The sequence below is a fragment of the Pezoporus occidentalis genome, unplaced genomic scaffold (assembly GCF_034315485.1).
Source record: "Pezoporus occidentalis ecotype Australia unplaced genomic scaffold, CSIRO_AGI_Poc_V1 ctg35, whole genome shotgun sequence".
NCBI lineage: Eukaryota > Metazoa > Chordata > Aves > Psittaciformes > Psittacidae > Pezoporus > Pezoporus occidentalis.
Window position 1 is genome coordinate 1,510,041 of NW_026915483.1, and position 18,984 is coordinate 1,529,024.

At 54.3% G+C, this 18,984-nt stretch overlaps 2 protein-coding genes across 2 annotated transcripts in view; one reads left to right on the top strand and one right to left on the bottom strand.

Moving 5' to 3' along the window:
- The window catches only part of CEP15 (centrosomal protein 15), a 28,808-nt gene extending 14,620 nt beyond the window's left edge, over nt 1–14,188 (top strand). The window contains exon 5 of the mRNA XM_062630218.1: nt 13,948–14,188. Coding sequence (XP_062486202.1) covers nt 13,948–14,001 — 54 coding nt within the window. The 3' untranslated portion in view covers nt 14,002–14,188. The remainder of the gene's footprint in view (nt 1–13,947) is intronic.
- Nucleotides 5,459–9,921, bottom strand: FEZF2 (FEZ family zinc finger 2). Its single transcript, XM_062630217.1, has 6 exons — nt 9,617–9,921; nt 8,586–9,208; nt 7,402–8,240; nt 7,144–7,278; nt 6,902–7,034; nt 5,459–6,468 (listed from the first exon to the last, which is right to left on the bottom strand). Exons 3-6 carry the CDS (start codon nt 8,182–8,184, stop codon nt 6,212–6,214), a joined length of 1,308 nt encoding a protein of 435 aa, XP_062486201.1. The 5' UTR covers nt 8,185–8,240; nt 8,586–9,208; nt 9,617–9,921; the 3' UTR covers nt 5,459–6,211.
- Nucleotides 14,189–18,984: the final 4,796 nt, after the last annotated feature.

The following is an 18,984-nucleotide window of genomic DNA, read 5'->3' on the forward strand; positions in this document are numbered from 1 at the left end:
GCCCTAATAGGCAACAAAAATAGTGTGAGACTGTATTTACATCACACTTTTGAAACAGATTCAAGCAGAGCCAGCTGCTGGAAGATTATTTTACAAATATCTTGCGACTTAATAAAAGGAAAAATTAAGTAAATTACAGTCTCCTTGACGAATTGCATCGCGTGAGGCCGCACTAAATTAGTACCTGCCTCACAGCAGGGTTGGGAAACGGGATTTCGGTTTCGAGGCTTCCATGCAGTTTGTGTGCGTTCCCAATAGTCACGGTGCTCTAACTGTCGCTCAGTACAAGCTTCCGGAGGATAATTTGTTAAAGCGAACCACACGTCTGCAGCTTTGTTAAGCGCGGTCTAACCTGAACGCTGCGGAGCCTGCCCAGGGGTAGATTTGCTCCAGGCTGGAAAAGCCCGAGCCAAGCAGCAGTGGGAAAGGAAGAAGAGAGTGGGACACACACACACAAGAAGAGCATTGCTCTCGTTTTCTAGAGGCAGAAGAGCGGCGATGGCCGGGGGGGGGGGGGAATTGTCATCCCCGAACGGAGCCGGGGCTCCCCGGGAAGCTACGGGCAGCGGGATAAGACCCTTGAATAGCCCGTAATGATAACCGTGACGGTGGGAAACGAATCTGAACATCTACAGGGGAAGGATTTCTCTGCGTGAACGAAAGTATCGCACTCCTGTCATTTGGGAACGGTGTCAAGAGCGAGCTTAAACAGCTGGTTAACTCTTCACACTGTTTCCCGGCCGTTTCCGGGTCCACTTGGCTTTTTCCTCTATAATCAGCTTTCTTTTGCTGGATTCATTCAGTGATGCGATAATCCAATGTTGGTAATATCTCAGTTCATTAACATAATGAATCAGAAGGAAGAGGCTGATTATAAATCAGAAAGCTTCTATTTATGTGAAATATCTTGGCAACTGGCAGCAGTGAGGAAGACGGGAGAAGGGGCAGCAGACAGTTAACGGGACTTAAGGAAGGCGCTTGCGGGAAGTCTCAGGTGCTCTTCTGAGCGATTTCAACGCCTCAGCCTTTGCACAGGACAATCCTGTCCATCGCAGAGGTCTTCCAAGCGCTCATCCCCGTTGCGATTGGGCGAGGGGTTTGCCCCCGGCCGCTGGTAGCGGGACAGCGCGGCGAGGTGGGGATGGGACCGCTCGGCGGGGCCGGGGCTACTCCCAGCACCTCGGCCAGCAGTAGGGAGAGGTGAAGCAGAGTGCCTGGACCCTGCCCATCAGCTGGAGGGGCTTCTGCTCCCTACCAGCTCGCTTTTAAAGTTACTCATCAGTTGCTGCGTTTGCAGAGGACTGCGAAGATGCAAATGCTTGTAGGAAAAGTCACGTTTTGGTGGTGTTTCTGGGTTACAAACCCAGAACTCTGGGAGCAGCCCCTTCCCCTGCGCTCCACATCCAGCAATTCGTTGTCCCCGATGAGGACAACGAGGCGTTGCCCTAACTAAACACGCTCTTCCCGGGGTCACTTCAAAGCAGGCTTTTTCCGACTTTAAGAGTACTGGTGCCTTGAAACACCCACGCCAGAGAGCTGTTTGTGCTCCCGATGTCCCAGGGCTGAGTGCATCCTCTAAGAAGGAAAAGTAACCCGCCCCAACACAGGGAGCACAGGCGTCCACATGCACCTCGTTTAAATGTTTTTAATTGAGGGCACGTGTTGCCCGTGATTCAATCAATCAAGCAGTTGCAAGAGAGAAATAGGAATAACGTGTGCTTGTGGCATTAGCTCAGGCAGGGTTAGTGGTATGAGTAGGCTAGGAGTAGTGTTAAACGGTCGGATAGGTTTCCTGGAGGGTCATGGAGGACGGTAGAAGCAAGCTGGTAAAGAGTTTTTTCTCCTCTGTAAGTGTCTTTACTGAGAACTTTAGTTGTGACTGGGTCACCCTAGAGAGTTTCAGAGCTGGTGGCTGGGAGAAGGTAGGGTGGTAGTGAGAGGAGGTTAGGAAGACGAATGGTTTGGGGTGAAGCTCGTTGCGGTGTAAGATCTGCTCGCCGGAGCACTCGCGAGAGTGTGGGGTGAGCATGGGTCACCAAGCAGCTCCATCGTTACAGCCCCTCGCAGCGCACCCCCGGGGTAGCAGCCGCTCACCCCCTCTGCCTGCACTGCCCCCAGGTGTCCCTCGGTGTCCCGCCCGGGATCGGAGCCGGCTGTCGGCGCGGCCCCCATTCTCTGGGCTATCCGAGGTCCACACCCGCAAGGGTGGCGAGGGGCGTTAGGGAACAGACTGGGGAAGGACCGCAGGGGCTGAGCGGCGAGAAGGGGAGAGCTCGAAGGACTCAACCTCGAGAGGTGGCCGGGAAGCAGAGCCCCTCCGTGGGACGACCCTCGTGGGTGACATGAGGAATGGGCCGGCACCCTCGAGGCCCGGTGGCTCGCTCAAAGATAATGCAAATACTCGCGTAAAACGGCTTAAAGCGGCAGAAGGACGAGTCCTGCGGGCACCTGTGCGTCCGCGGGAACCCTGCGGGTTGGGAAAGGCATGTGTCAATTTAGCTGTCGTGTTGACTTAAGTGAAAGTGCTAAGCCATTCCTAAACCTAAGTCAATACAGACTTAAGCCAAAATTGTTATTAACGAGCCCTAATCTGATTTAAGAGCCTGCGAGCGAGCCGTGTCTACACGAGGGGAGAGGAGGCGCGTTGCCTTGCGGTGCCCGGTCCCTGGGGAGGGTCGGGCAAATGCACCCCCGAGTGGAAGGCGGATTCGGGGCGGCGCGGCCTCCCGGGGAGAGCCAGGCCGCTGTTGTGCCGCCCGGTGATGTACCTCTGCGGGACAACCTCCCAGAGCTGTTCCCAGCGCGGCGGGCGTGGGGTCCCCTTACCGGGGGGCGGTGTGGGGTGAAGCTAAGCCCCTTCCCAGCCCTGACCGGGGGTGGTGCCGGGTCCCGCAGCCCCCGTCTCCGAGAGGGTCATACCGGTAGATTATGTTTTTTTTCCCCATCCCAGTGGGGCAGTTGAGCCCTCCACTCCACCCCCCAGTGGGGGCCTTTCTTTTCTTCCCCACCAGCTTTGAGCAGCCCTGTTTCAGATTGGCCTTTTTATGTTTGATATAAAGAATAGTTGTTGGCCAATTCCATCTTTTCATCGCTGCTCTCCAGGCCCGGGTCCAAGCGGCTTGTCAGATGCTCATTAACTCCCCCTTTGGCTCTTTCCAGTGTGTCTCCTAAGCTCATTGTGCCAAGAACTAGCGCTTCTTTCTCTTTACACGGCTCCCTTTCTCTGCTCCATCAGGGAGACAAATTACTTTCCAAAAGGGATCGCCAGGGATGGTTTAATGAGAATTTCTCTAGGGCTGGCCGTGGAAATCAATGTAGTTAACATTCGGTGCACTTAATTGGACTTTTCTCTTCTGCCTCCTTCAAAAAAACTCTGAAGCTATCCTGTTAATCTCTCATTTGTAATCAATTGTGTTGACTAAACAAAAGTCTAGGTCGTCCTTTCTTCCTGTCCCAGACAATCCTTTGTTGCCTCTAAATGCCTCATTCTTGAGTGCTCCTGGTCTTGTAGATGGGTCCGATTTTTGACAGTTCATTATTGCGCTTTTGTCCATTTAATCTCCCTTGCTGTGTTTTGCATGTGCATGCCTTAATGAGCTCCGTTGGCAATTAACATGTTTCTAGCAGCAAACTGGTTGCTCAGACGTTTGGAGAGCGGAGTGCAGGGAAAAGGGCAACGCAGCTGCCTCCAGGTTGTTCGCTTTCCCCATGCCCGGCGGGGCGCACCTGGCTGCTGCCCGGTCCCAGGGACACACCGGACCGGGCCGAGCCGAGCTAGGCGGGGGGGTAGCCCGACGGTGCTGGCTCGTCGCTCTGTACGCGGAGGCACCTCTAACCCACCCCCCCACCCCCCCCCCGGAGGCATCGGCCCTGCTCAATCTGTTGTGTGCCTGGCTGCGGTGCCGAGAGAGGGGTTTCTGTGCGGGTTTTTGTGTTATTATTGAGGCTTGCTGGCAAGAGTGCCGAAGTGTGAGCAGTCGTGGACAGCAGAAACATCTTGTGAGGGAGAAGATAATTGGAGGCTCTGGCGTGTGTGTGTCTGACAGAACCGCCCCTCCCCCGCGATCTGCGGCTTGTGTGTGCCGGGATCCGGGTGAGATCCCGGGGAAGGAGGGGGTGAGGGGGCCGGTGGCGATTGCTTCCCGGTGCGCCCGATGCCGAGGGACACCGGAGCGACACGTTCGCGGGACGGGCTGCGCTGCCCACCGCCGCCGGGGTGACCCACCGGGCCGGCGCGGCACCCGGGGTGCCCTGAGGATGCCCGCAGCCGTGACGGGGATGCCGCTCCCCCTCTCGCAGAGGGCTCTGTAAACAACACCGCTTTTTATGAAGATACGAAAAGAACGCGATTCCCTTCCCGGGAGCAGGTTTCGCGCTGCTCCCGCCTGTCAGGAGCTCTGGGGAAGCAGCCTGCGCGCTGTCTGGGGGGACCCGCTTTGGGCCCCCGCCTGGCAGCACAGCCCTACCCTCTTCCAGTGCCGCTTTCCCCGGCCCCGGCAGCGGGACCGGCTCCGCGGCTGCTCCCGAGCTGCGCACAACCCGCCGCTCGCCGCCTCCGGGACCCTGTCCTGCCGTGTGTCCCCCCGCACAGTGTCCATTCAGAGGAGACGGGTCCCTTCCCGATGCCTCTGGGCCGGGGGCTCTCCCGCCCCGTTGTTGGGGAGAGCCGGGCTCGGCTGGCGATTCGCAGCCGCGATCTGCCGGTGAGGGGCTGAGATACAGCCTCTTCACTGCTTGGGGACGGTTCCCCCCGCTCACCCCCCCGAGGCTTCCCAGAGCAGAGACTTACAGCGACGGGGTTCATTTTTTTCTTATTTCTTTTTTTTTTTTAATATAACCTGAAACTCTCCCCAAATCTTTTACAATTTCCACCACGATCTTTCCCCTCTGCCAGGACCACGGGCATCCTTTCCCGCTCCTCACCCGACGCAAACCGTCCAAACGCTACTTCTGGTACTTCAAAATGCAACCCCCGAGCATCTCTGAACTGGCTCCGTTCCCTCCAGCGGGAGCAGGGGACCCGGCATCCCCCCAGGCCCGGCCCGCTCCTCGGGGAGAGCGGAGCATCGCAGCCGATTAATGAATCCCGAAAGCCGGAGCGAGGGGTCGCCTCGCGAGCTGTGCTTGTCCTTGCCTCCCACCGTTTAGCTACTCAATTAAGCGGAGAAAGGTGAACTCCCCCTTACACCGTCCCCAGGCATTTTGGTGCCTCGCTTGTTCCCCTCTTCATTGGCAAGCCCGGCCCGAGCACACGCACACGCACGGCCGGCTCCAGCTCCTTCCTCCGCTAGAATAATATTGTTCCTAACGACGTGGCCGGAATAGACACTCTCATATTAAAAGTGAGGGAGGGGTGGAGATGAGAAGGGAATATTTAGTGTTATCCAAGTGCTTGATTATCCATATTCTGATCAAAAAGAGTTTCTGAGGCCTGCTGGGAGTGATTAGATTAATGTAATGCGGTTTGAAGGGTCTGTGTTTTCTCTCTTAATTTGGGTCATTACTCGGAAAGCAAGCGTGAGATCATTTTATCTGCATGCAGGGGAAGAGAGTCATTCAGCAGCGGATTTAACACGCCGTAATGAACCGACCCCGGGAAGCGGCGCTGGGAAACTCCGAACCACCCTTCGCGCAGGCTGCCGGGGGTCCCGCAGCGGCGCTGCCCCGTTCCCGGGGGGCGGCAGCACCAGGAAGCCGCCCGCTGCCCTCCCGCCCTCCTTCGGTTTCCTCCACAGCGCTCGGTGGGCCCCGAGGCGGCAGGGCTTGGCTCTCCCCGCCGTCGTCCTGGCGCCCGGAGCTCCCGCAAGCCGCGTATAGCCGGCGGACAGCGCCGTTGAGCCCGGTCCCCCGCTCGGACCGGGGCCGAGGTGGGAAATGAGACACCTGCGAAGGGTCGGTTTATTGTCCCATGATAGATAGATATAGATATATATATATTCCTCACTTATTCGAGCGTACATTTAAAATGGAGATTTACAGACACGGATAAAGAGCGCTGTCCTGGCGGGGGGCGGCCAGCCCGGCCCCTCCTGGCCCGCTCCAGCGGCGCAACGCGCCGTTAAATAAGATTCCTCTTATATACAACTGCGGCTCGGGATCGCTTGCTACCGGCGGCTGAGCTCGCTGGGGGAAAGAAGAGAAGCAAAGGCTGGTTTGGATAAATAGTGCTGGCCTGGTGGAGCAGGTCCGAGTGGGGCGGCGTGCGGGGCCCTTAGCTCTGCCCGCTGCGCCCAGAGTCCCGCGGCGGAGGAGCGCTGGAGACGCTGTCGTGCAACTTTCGGACGTGCTTTTTTAAATCAAAGTTTCTGCAAAATCCTTTCCCGCAAGTGACGCACGTGAAGGGCTTCTTGTCATTGTGGGTGTGCATGTGGAAAGTCAAGTTATAGATCTGGTGGAAGGCTTTGTTGCAAATGGTGCACTTGTACTGCTTCTCCCCGCTGTGGGTCAGCTTGTGGTTCTTGTAGTTGCCTGCGAGAAAGGAAGGTGGAAAAGGGGGTTACCGAGGGTGCCCAGGCCGCTCGGTGCACAGGTAAAGCCGGGCAGGACGGGGTGGGGGGCATTAGGAAGGGTCTCCCCCCGCCCGCCTTGTCAAACTCGGTCCCTGTCAGCGCGGAGCAGCGTGCAACTGGCACGGCACAAATGAGAGACAGGGTCAGCCCAGTGACCCACGGCAAACGGAGGGGCTCTGGATTAGGACCAAGGCCCCCGGCACCTCTCATTTAAAAAGCATTTAGGGAGAACTATCAGCGGGGCCCAGCGATGCGGCCCCGCTTAGAGGGGAAGTAATTGGGAGCGGTGGCTGCTCCGGCCGAGCCGGGCAGGGCTCGCCGCGTCTAATTTCCGCTAACGGGGGGCGAGGGCCCCGTCCCATCCCAGCTCAGCTCAGCTCAGCTCAGCTCACCTTTCTGGTGGAAGCCCTTGCCGCAGAACTCGCAGACGAAAGGCTTATAGCCGGCGTGGATGCGGATGTGGGTGTTGAGCGTGGAGCTCCTGTTGAACGCCTTCCCACACTGGTTGCATTTGTGGGGTTTCTCCTGCAACCGGGTGGAGGGGGGGGGGGGGGGAAGGAAAGCGAGAGGCCGGTCAGGGGGGGCTGCGGGGGGCGGGGGCCAGCCTCTTCCCCCCGCCTAGCCCCCCACCTACCTGGGTGTGGATGATTTTGTGCCGGCACAGGGTGCTGGCCTGGCGGAAGCCCTTCCCGCAGACCTTGCACACGAACGGCCTGGCCCCCGTGTGCACCGGCATGTGGCGGGTGAGGTTGTAGTGCGCGTTGAATACCTGCGGGGAAGCGCCGGGAAAACGGGGTCAGGCCCGGCCCGGCCTGGCCGCTCCTGGGGTGTCTGTGTGTGTGTGTGTGTGTGTGTGTGTGTGTCCCCTCCCCGTTGCCGGCGCCCCCCTTACCTTGCCGCAGACCTCGCAGGTAAAGTTTTTGGGCTTTCCCTCCGCCGCGCCGCCGCCGCCCCCCAGCTTGGCGTGGCCCTTGGGGGGGCCGCCGCGCTCCGCCGCCGCCGCATCCTTCATCACCTGGTCGAGGTGTCCCGGCAGCCGCTCCTTATGGGCGAAGGGCGGCGGTGGTGGCAGCTTCTCGGCCGCCAGCCCCGCTAGCTTGGCGTTTTCCAGCAGGAAAAGCTTCTGGTGGGCCGAGAGGCCCCCCGGCGGCGGGGCGCCCAGCAGGCCGGCGGGGAAGAGCTGTCCGTGCAGGATGTCGGCCGGGTGGTACGCGGCGTCCAGGTAATTGAAGTAGTAAAGGGAGCGGGGGGCTGCCGGCACGGCCCCCGCTTGATGGATGACCTGCGGCTTGATGAGCCGGCCGCTGGGCTGGCCCAGGGCGAGTTCTGCCTTGCAGCACACGCCGCAGTTGGCTTTGCAGAGCCCCGAGCCGCCCCGCAAGCTGCTCTTCCACAGCTCCGAGTAGCTGAGAGTCTTGGAGGGCACCTCGTAGCCCAGCGGCGGGATGGGGATCACGCAGGGCAGGGGTGAGCACAGGCTCAGCGGCTTCTTGACCGGCTCCGACTCCGGCCCTCCGTGCCGCTGCTCGAAGGCTGGCTTGGGTTCCGACGTCTTGGCCATGATCCGCTCGATGGAGAAGGCCAGGGTCTTGGAGGGGTTAGCGGCGGCGGCCCTGCCGTCGTGCCGGGGGCAGGAGGAAGGCATGACCGTCTCCAGCGACCCTGGGCTCGCCATGTCGCTCCGCCGTGCGGGAACTTGGTGTGAGCAGCGAGTCGCTCCCGCTCTCGGCTCTGCATTCCAGAAAAGCCAGGGAGACAAATCAATTTAATAAGCACCTTATTCTCTCTCCCCCCCCCCCCCCGGCACCCCCTCCCTATTTACATTCAAATGAACATATCCAAGAACAATGGCACGTAGGGTACCAGATTACTGCTCATTAAGCGGAACACGCTAAAGTAACATGCAAGCTAGACCTTGTTAGTATTTAAAAGAAAAAAAAAAAACAAGAAAGAAAAAGAAAAGTCTTCCCCAGCCCAATGCCACCCAGCCCAGCCCCACCAATGGCCGCGGTGCAGGGGATGCGGGGGGCAGGGAGCACGGTGAGGAGCGGCGGGGTTCGGCTTGGGACCACTTACCTTTGCCCAGCGCCGGCGAGCCTCATCCAAGCAGCGCAGTGTGGCCACCGTCACATTTTGATAGCAAACATCTTCCTGAGCGTCAGATCACGGTCTCGTACATTTAAAGCTGACATCACATGAAGTCACTTGGAGCAGAATGACATGGGGATGCCACCACGGATCTTCCCCGAGCCGAGGCGCCGGGCTGGAGCGCGGTGGGCTGGGGCAGAGAGAGGAAGAGGAGCTCCCCCCCCTCTTTCTCTCCACGCACAATTTCCTTCCAGTTTAAGACGCACAAATCGCTCGTGTGCGAGCTGCGTTTTTTCCTCTCTCTCTCCCTTCTTAAAAAGCAACTTGCAAAGCAGAGGAATCGTTTTGCATGTGGCAAATTAGAAGGCAAGTGCGATTCACAAGTTGGGTGGAAAAGAGTGCTCCAGTTCTTGCTGGGGTTAGAAGAGCCACTCCGAGTGAGCGTGAGGATTTTTTTTTTTTCCTTCTTCTTCTTTTTCTTTCTCTTTTTTTTTTTTTTTTCTTTAAGAAGGGGGAGAATGAATTTTTTTTCCCTTCCTAAAGCAACTACCACGCAACCATGCTCGAGTTATTTTGGCAACCCATCTGCAATCAGCTCCGTTGCAACCGAGCTGGAAGATAATTAATAAATTGTCACTTATCTGCGAGCCTCCCCAGCATGTATAAATTAATAGCCAACCCATTAATTAGGACAGTGTATTAATGTTAATTAAACTAAGTTTAATTCCACCCCTCTCAGGGTAGCTGGTGATTAGCCTTAAATAAACGCGGAGGGAGTCGAGTCCGGGGCTGGGTTTTCGCTGCTTTTTAAAAAATAAATTAATAAATAAATGAAAAATATTTAAAAATAAATTAAAACACGGCCCCGTGCGCTGCAAACGGGAGGTTTGCAAACTGTCACCCCGAAAGGTGCCCGCTTCCCTGGGGGGGGGGGCAGCAGAGCAGCTCCCCCTTATAGCCCTGGTCGTGCCCCCCCCCCCCATCCTCCCTCTTCCCCAAAATAGGAGACGCTACATTACAGCGCCTGGATGCTGGGGGTCCTTCCCTTCCTCTCTCTAATTAAAACGACTTGATGCGGGAGGGGAGGATTTGCAGAACCCTCAGATGCGAGGACGCGGGCAATTGAGAAAGCCCCGTGTCCACCTGGTTTGGGGGGCCCGGCCGCGGCGGCAGCACCCCCCTTGGCCCCCATTAGCCTCCCGTCCCTCGCCGGGGCTATTCAGCCGGACCAATTTCCCCCCAGCGATTCAGGGCGCTCAGTTCTCTTTCACTTGTAGCCACTATAGCGCTGCGTGGAACCTGGTTTTGTGTGTTTCTAAAATAAAGGGGAGGATTAGCCGGGGGAGGGGGCGGGGGAGCGAAGGGTTTAGATTGAGCCTGGCCAGAGGTAAAGCAAAGCAATGAAAAGGCCCCTATATCCATCTATATTTATTATCACTTTTCCCACCTCCCTCGCACGCCGAAGAAAGTTTGGAGGAATTCCGGGGTTCTGACAAGCCTCCCCTCGCCTCCCCGCCGGGGCAGCTCGCCGGCGGCTGTTTGCAGACAGGGTTTTTCACCTGCGAACCACAGCACGCTCCAGAGACAAACTTTGTAAGCGGCGGCAGCAGCCCCCGGCTGGCGGAGGGGAGCGCCCTGCCCCGGGGGCTCCTCGGGAACGTGAGGGGGGACACCCCGCCTCGGGAATAGGGCTCTTCCCATCTGGAGCATCAGGAGTTGTTGTCCCCCAGCCCTGCTCGCTGCTGTCCTCCCGGTCTCCTCCGATGGGTCCCGCGTTTTAAGGGGGGAGAAGGTGAGATGGAAGCGCGGAGAGCAGCATGCACCGGCACAAACTGGTGCTTGAACTGCGGGAGAGCCCTGGGGAGCCGAGCAGAGCCTCTGCCCGGCAGCGAGCAGGGGGCAGGCAGCGGCTGCGCTCGGCTTGCTCCCGGGGCTCGCCGGCTTTAGCAAAGTATTTAATTAGCCTCCACAAACTTCTTTTCCTCGCCTGCAGATTATACTGAGTGGAGGGTTGGGAACTATTTTACACCTTGCCACTCACATGTTAATTAATCTCTATCTAACCCTAATTGCAGTTTATTCAAGCACCGCTCAAACAGCTCACCCACACAATAAACACTGGGGCTGCTTTTATCCATATTACTCCCCGCTCACACGTTGAGTAATTAACTCCAGTACCAACTAATAGTGCAAACAAATATTTTCTGTAAACGAGATGATTTCGGGCAGGATAAAAGAGGGCTGCGGAGCCGGGGCCGGGACCTCGCTGCCAGCTTCCCCTTGCCGGGCTGTTCTCCGGGCCGGGTCTCTCCCTCTTTCCCTTCCCCGGCCGAAGGCACGGCAGCCGCCGGCTCCCCGCTCCGCACCGAGCAGGTCTGCGGGTCCCGCAGGCCTCGGGGCTCCCGGGGGGTGAGGAGCGGCGGGGACCCCGTGTAGCAGCCCCGGGGCCGCGGCCCGAAAAAGTCCCCGTGGAGGGTGAGGAGCGGGGGTACCGCACTCCCTGTGCATCAGCTCTTGGGGATCCCAGCTCAAACCCGCGCATCGGAGCTCAGTATTTTAATTGAAACTGCAGGTTTAGGCGCAGCTGGAGGCTGTCTCTATCAATTCCACTGCTGCTCTTCCGGCAAGCCTATTACAAATGACTGACTTTGGGACAGCTGCCCCAGCCTCGCCGTGCCTAAGCCCCGCTCTGTGCCCTAAACCCGGCTTTGGGGGGCAGGAGCGGCCGCACGTCGGGCGGGCTGCGGGGTCCCATCCCAGCGCCGCTCTCTGCCTCTTCCTGTGGGGTTTTAATCCTTCACCCGGGGTTTGGCGGGGGGAAATGGTTTGCGGATTTTCTCCCTGGAAGGCGCTCGCCGCGAAGCCTCTCACAACGCAAACGCGATCGTTCCCCAGGTTATTTTTGCGCCGCTGACATCCCCGATAAACGGCTGCAGTGCCCGCCTGGCCCCGCGAAACAGCCCAGGTGCATCCCAGGGCTCGCTGGGCGCCCGGTCCCGTTAGCTGCGGCCACGCTGCCCCGGCCCCAAACGCTCCTCGGCCGTTGACATCGAAAACCAGCGGGGCTTTCCCTTTCGCCCCCCGACAACCAAACCCGCCCCATGAGGGGCTCCCCGGGACCGCGTTCCGCCTGGGCCCCGTCCCGGCGGGGGGCGCAGGGGCCCACAGGCCCGGCAGCGCTCCCGCCCGTCCGGCCGCCCCGCCGGGGCAGTCGGCGCTGAGCATTTATGGTCCACTGGAAGATAACTTAGGATACTCCTGGTTATTTAACTTGGCAGCTGCTTAAACTCCACAGTGGAAGCTGCCGAAAGTTATTAGCATTATGCTTCGATCTCTCTGAAATGGTGGCTTTGATTTCTAGGCTGCTTTGCTTTTTGTATGTGATTTTAAAGTACTTTTATTATTATTTATTTTCAATAGCAGGAGGTGATGGACGACCGGGTGAGCCACCAGTCCAGGCAATTAGGATGGGGCTGCCTTTCTGAGCGTGGGGAGCAGCTGCTGATGTGGCTTTGTAGCTGGTGTGAGGTGTGGCGGAGGGGCCAATGGAGGAGAGCTGGACTGCAGTGATGGCCAGGCTCGGGCTCCACCGTGCTGAGTTTGGGTCTGCCTCAATGCAGGTCAGCAATTAGTGGCCCTAAAGGGCAACCGAGGAATGGCCCCAAGGTGTTTGGGTGGAGTTCAGTTTGCAGTGGTCAGAGGCACTTTATGGACAAATCAGTGAGCAACGAATGGGGAAATTGGGATAGCAGTTTGGTGCTGGGATGAAGAGGGGTTTGTTACCCGTTTGACTGCTTCCAGTTACCCCTTTGAAACCATGGTGTTGTATAATGGGAGCAGTACCGACACCTCAGCCAACACGGGCAGGGCCCTTAGGGTCGGTGAGGTGGCCCTCCTCTGCTGCTGTGTCACCCACTGGAGACAACCATGACTGTATGGGACATGGTGAAGCCACCTTGGCATTGGGTCCCTCCAGGCTGTTGTTTTCAGCCCTTTCACTGAGTTACACACGCATTATAGCATCTATGCAGGCAGGTAGTCCTAATTTATATTATCTGGTGTATGAAGCACTACTGAGGAGCTAGGGTTTGCAACACTGCTTGAGTCCCACAGCAAATGTGGTCAGTGGGATTTTGGAAGCACCCTGGCCTAGGGTCCTTGCATGTCTGTGCTGACTTTGAAGGGCTAACGCTGCCGGTTTTAACCTGATTTGAAGAGCAGCTTTCTGACCTGCTCCTAAAGCTTTTTGAAACCCGGCCCCACTGCAGAGCAAGCGGCAGGGCACCGTGGCAGGAGCTGCACAGAGTGCCTCGATGGCAATCAAACTGGCTTATGTAATTCTAAAAATGGCAACTCCTTACTTGCCACATCGCTTTCTGTTCTATGCGGAGAGTCCTGCAGAGCTGCCAAACAGAAGCAATTGAATGAACTCTTTTCCCGGCTCATTCCTCCTTCCGCAGCTCGGAGAAAGTGAGCCAGAGCCTATTCTAGTTTGCCTGTCAACAGGAATGGTAACTAACGGCTCGATCCCAGCCAGGCTTTATGCCCCAAAAACACTGCCTGCCTGTGAGGAGTGGAGAGAGAGACATCATGGGTGAAGTCTAGCTCCTGGTGCGAGACTGGTCTGGCCCAGGAGGCATCAAGGAGTTGGCAGAGTCCACATCATGCCCAAAGGCAAGCGGGAGATTGTTGAAGGGGTGAGATGCTGTTCTCCATCCTTCTTGTGGGAAATAGTCCTTCTTTGCGTTGCAGGGATGGAGCGATGGTGCATTTGATTTCTGAATGCTGCAACTGAAAGATGTCCCTTCCTAATGTTTGGAAGTGTGGTACTTTTTTGTTTTGAAAGAGTGGGAGCTTTTACATTTTTCTGGGTTTTTTTTTGTTTTTTTTTTCCCCTTATTTTCTATTTAGGAGAAAAGGTGGGAGGAAGTAGAGAAGGAGAATATAATGGGGGGATGGCCTTCTTCTCACTTTCCTACTGAAAACGTTTCAGAAAAAGGAGCAAAAAGCAGTGAGAATGAGTAGAAGCCCACTTGAGTTTTGTGTTCCTATTCCTTCCCTTTTTTTTTTTTTTGCCTCAAAGAAGGATGGCCAAAAAAAAAAGTGGGACAAACTCCACGTGTTTTGAATTATGCTCCCTTTAATGAGATAGAAAACCATCACATTTTCAAAATAACTTACTTTTTCAATGGAAAAATACCTCAAATAAAGTAAGAGTCCTTCCAAAGCCAATCTTTCCACTGTCTCTTTTCAACTCACTTCCCACTCTGCATTGACCAGTCTTTCTGCCTGTGCCACATTTTGCGTTGTTTGAGATCTGTATTTGCCTGTGTTTGATCTCTTGTCGCAGATGTCCCCATGCGCTGCAGAGCAGGACTCCACGGGCTGCAAGGTCCCGAGGTGACAGTGACAGCAGCACATTGCCTCCTTCCCCCGGAGCACGTGGTGCCAGGTGGGCTGCAGCATCCCTGTCCCTGGTGGTGGTGGCTAAGTTGAAGAGAACCTGGCAGGACTCCCAGATTGACTGGTGAACCTGCTGCTGTGCCACTTGGGCACAAGAAAAGTGCTGATTTCACTGCGGAAGACATGAGGTAGAAGAACCACTAAAAATCCCTCCCGACAATCAGAGCCCAAACTAAAAATCCAGACCTTGTTATTGCCAGAAAAAACTTGAACGCACAACCCAAGTATTCCCTGAATGTTCAAGAACACCCACAAATTCTGTAAAAATAGCTGATAATTTATTTATTTGATTTATTTATGAGCCTGGCTTGTGATTTTGGGGTGGTGGTGCGGCTGCAGTGAGTGGTGCGGATGAAAAACCGATTTAGAGACAATCCCAGGCTTTGAGGAGCAGGGTTTAGGCTCTTCCTCATGGAACACAGAGCACTGCAGGACCACTAAGGTGTCTCAGACCTCTTGGGTGAGGAAGACCCCACTGCAGTAACCATTTATCCCTGGGGATTTAGGCTTTTGGCCTCATAGTCTATGGATGAGGCTGGTGTCCCGTGGCCATGGCCAGTATGTGCTGGGGGGACTGTCTTACCTTTTTCAGCCTGGGTTGATCAAGGGTAGATCTGTTGAGGTGAGTGTTAGCTGCCCTCATCCTTCCCATCCCTATTGGGCTGTGCTACTGGGTGATCCCCCAGAACTGGTGCACCTGATTATGGGACATATTCTTGTCCCTTATGTGAGAATCTAAGGGGTGCTGCCTGTCTCTGATGTCCATCGCAAAACAAAGCATCAATCTTTGCTGCTTTACCTGGCTAGAAAAAAAAACCCTTCCCAGTTCCCAGAGTTCACCACCACTTTCACTTCAAGCCTTTGAGCTATTTCTCTCTTCCTTTCTCCCTTCCAGTGCATGCTTCTCCTCTCCAGCTGACAGCCTGGGACAGCCCCCCGAGATCAGCTGCTTGTGGAGCATTCTCTGCTGAAAGCAGTCCTAAACGGTGTGGCCTTTGTTCCCCCCCAGCTGTCGTATCCTCTGGGATCTGCAACAAGTCCTCATTTTACAGAGCCCATCTTGACAGTCCCCAATCTGATCTGACCACCTGGTTTGTTTTTGAATTGAGCACTTGAGTCATAACATTTCTGTTTATTTCAACAACTGTATTCCTTGCATAGGAAATGAGCCAAGATGGTCTAAGGCAGGGAGAGTGAAGCATGTCGTGGTTGTAATTGCTTTTGCTCTCCCCATATACAATTTTACAGTATAATCAAAGTCTTATTTTTGTACTGCTGGACTCTGTTATTGACTTAATCTTCTTAAGTGCTCCTATTATTCCAGTGATTTCATCGTTGCATGTTGATTTTAATCTTTTGATCTCCATATTAGCTACTGCCTGCAACTAATTTGTTGCTCAGTGTTTTTCTTTGTTTTGACCTGCGAGGCATTTTCCTCATGGCACACAACTCTGCTGGCAGATTGCATATAATCTCTGCACTTTTTTTCCTCCCATATTTTGCATAGTTACAACAAATGCAGATTTACAACTTGAAATGGAAAATGTAGCTTTTAGAAAGGCTAAGGAAAATATCACTTCAGGTTTTTTAGCTCGAAGAGCCTAAATGTGCTTGGATAAAGGAAATGCTGCTAGACACAGCTCACCTTTGAGAGGCGTCACACAGGCTTTTTAGTCCAGCAAGTTCAGAAGGGGGGCAACTGCAGTAATTGTAACTTATATGCAGTTAGGGATCAAAGGGGTTCTGAAAGTGTTGCTAGACCCACGATGAAGAAGATTGGGTTTGGTGAGTGGCTGAAAGGACTCCTATCTGGACTCAGCTTGATGCAGCCATGGCTCTGCTGCATCACACCATGGAGCAAGTTTTTGTGCCAACACTGGTGGTGGTGGTAGTGTAGAGTTGTGAACTTCAGACTGCAAGAGGTTCAAATATGGCTTCAGCTGTGTTTTGGTTGGCCAATAGATGACTTCTTTTCGCCTTGGTAGTTGATAGTTTAACCTGTGCTGATTTATGAGTGCCTTTGTTTGCTTTAGATTTCCCTTTCAAAGCTTAGAGATTTTTTGCCTTAGGTTTGCTGTGAGTCTTTTTAAAAGAACATTGACAAAATCATCCTTGCTTTACTGCATGCCTGTTTATGCTTCTGAACACAAATTGTCTTCTAATATTTTTGACGTTTTGGTCACTAGAGAGGCAGAAAAGCAATTTCTGGATGCCTATGGGCCAGGAGACATGCATTACAGCAGAGGGGAAAGAATCTGTTAGTTGCTGAAATATAAAACAAATTGGATGAACAGCTGCTGACACTTGTCAGTCAAATAGTTGATAGCATTTTCAGTCTCCATGCCACATGCTTTAAGTAAGTCTGTCAAAAAAAGGATATTTTTGCTGGACTTCCCTGTAAATACGAGAGAAGTTTTGGCCTGATCTATCATTTAAAATTTTGCTGGCAGAAGAATGAAGTTTTCCTCTTTCCCCAAAACTGATTGACATAACTGTACTGGCAGATTCTTCATCTAGGTGCAGTTGTACTGGCAGAAAGTCCTTTGACTGTTGGAGCTCGTTCCATCGCAGCAATGGGTTGCAGGAAAGCTAGCAGCAGACCTTTGCGTTCCTCGGCTGGGTTTGCCAGAGAGCTCCCATCCATCAGTGAGCCCCTCTAAGATGCTGCCTGAGATGTACCTTTGCTCTGCAGGAGGCTGTCCAAGGTGTAGCCTGTGGCCAGGAGGGCTTTAAACACGGATTGATGTTTTTTAGACAAAATCAAACCAATCGGATTTAACATTTCTGCAGGATTAACTCAAGGTGGAACTTCCCACTCGAGGTACCACGGTGCAGCACCCGTGTAGAACAGGGTCGGCATGCCAGCACCATGTCTCTTGCAGGGTGGAAGGCAGTGGGAATCAGGGTGCAACGTGCTCCTTTGCTCAGCTGCAGGCTCTGGAGTGTGAGGTTAAATCCTGCTTTGCAGTGTTGCTCATACATGAGGTCTTCTCCTCGCCCACACTAAAGTATTAACTTGAGGCTCATCAATTTGGGTTCAAACTCCTTAAAAGGAGTGAGCTGGCTAATGCTTCCTTGTTTTCAGCGTGTGGTCAAGCCTGACATGTCCTGAGGGTTGTTATGAAGTCTGTAAAATTGGGGATTGAGGGCATGCGAAAAGCTGTCACAGGCTATAGGGCCATCGCTAATGAGACAGAAACTCAGACGAGGGTGTCCATCACCGCCGTTTCAGGGAGGCACCTATGTGTGTTAGTGAAGCAGAGCCAAGGAACATCTGAAGGCTGCGCCCACACTCTTTCATTCAAAAAACTGAGCAGGGCTCACTATTTTGAAAGGTGGCAGGTGGAAGTGGGCTGTGTTTTTATCCAATAAATATTTCATGTTGGAAAAAAAAAAAGGGAGCCATTTCCAGAGCAGAATCAAGCTGTTTCTCCAGCTTAGCTCTGCCTGGCTGGGAGAAGAGCTACAAATCTGGGTCTCCTGCAGTGCTTTTAGCTACCAGCCTGGTGACCAGCCCAGGTAAGGCTTTCCCAGTACCTCCTTTTGAGCTGTTACCCTTCATATAAATATCTGGGACAGCTGAGGGGGAGGATGAAGAGAGCACGTGTATGTGTCAGTATGTGTATGGGTCTCAAATGGGTCTCAGACACTTAGAAATAAGGGACCAGGTCACACCTGCAGTTTGTTTATTGCTTTACGTCTCATGGGACTTGTTTTGTCAAGCAAGTCCTGTGAGGGCATCAGGGAGTGAGTGAAGGCTCCAAACATAATGTTGTTGAGATATAGATGAGTTTTTTATGCATCCCAGTGAAAGACCTGCACAGGCACCTGAGCCGGTTTTGGGGGAGGCATATATGCAGGGAGTGTCTCATGGCTCTTGGGCCCTGGAAGACGGTTTAGTTTAATGGTTCATTATGTCAGACAGGTTTGTGCAGGCAGGATGCTTTTCAAGCATTCACCCGTGTGGTGAACATTTGTCCTTCTTCCCCATAGGGGCAAAGGGTTCCTAGGCTTGGGGATGAAGGACATCAGCTCGACCTCACCTGGAGCATTGTGTGCAGTTCTGGTGTCCTCAGCATAAAAAGGACATGGAACTGTTGGAACAAGTCCAGAGGAGGCCACGAGGATGATCAGGGGACTGGAGCACCTCCTGTATGAAGACAGGCTGAGGAAGTTGGGGCTGTTCAGCCTGGAGAAGAGAAGGCTGCGTGGAGACCTCATAGCAGCCTTCCAGTATCTGAAGGGGGCCTATAGGGATGCTGGAGAGGGACTCTTCATTAGGGACTGTAGTGATAGGAAAAGGGGTAACGGGTTAAAACTTAAACAGGGGAAGTTTAGATTGGATATAGGGAGGAAGTTCTTTAATGTAAGGGTGGTGAGGCACTGGAATGGGTTGCCCAGGGAGGTTGTGAATGCTCCATCCCTGGTGGTGTTCAAGACCAGGTTGGATGAGGCCTTGGGTGATTGATATGATTTAGCGTAGGGTGTCCCTGCCCACGGCAGGGGGTTGGAACTGGGTGATCTTAAGGTCCTTTCCAACCCTAACGATTCTATGATTCTATGATTCTGCTTCTCTCAAATGACTGAAACCCAGGATACAGGAGTCATTTTTTGTTTGAATTGGCTGGAGGGAAGGAGTGACTGCAAAAGGTCTCAGAAAACTCCCAAACTAACATGCTTCCCATCAAAGAAGCTGCTTGGTAATTTCAGCTAGCGGTCTGCTAGGTTGTATGTGCCCTGCTCATTGCTGCTGTGGGCTAAGTTTAACTACAAACAGGCCTTTTGGTGGCAGGTAAGTGGCAGGCAAGGCTGACAACTGTGCTACAATAGGGGCTGAACCAGGGCAAGATCATCCATTAGATGTCCAGAGACAAATCATAGAATATAGAGTGCAGATTATGACGGAAACAACTGCAGAGGTGAT

Coding starts and splice junctions, on each gene's coding strand:
- FEZF2 (XM_062630217.1), bottom strand. CDS start 8,184: ATGGCGAGCCCAGGGTCGCTGGAGACGGTCATGCCTTCCTCCTGCCCC. Junction 7,279..7,401: donor CCTGCGAGGTCTGCGGCAAG/GTAAGGGGGGCG, acceptor GCTTCCCCGCAG/GTATTCAACGCGCACTACAA. Junction 6,469..6,901: donor CAAGGGCTTCCACCAGAAAG/GTGAGCTGAGCT, acceptor CCTTTCTCGCAG/GCAACTACAAGAACCACAAG.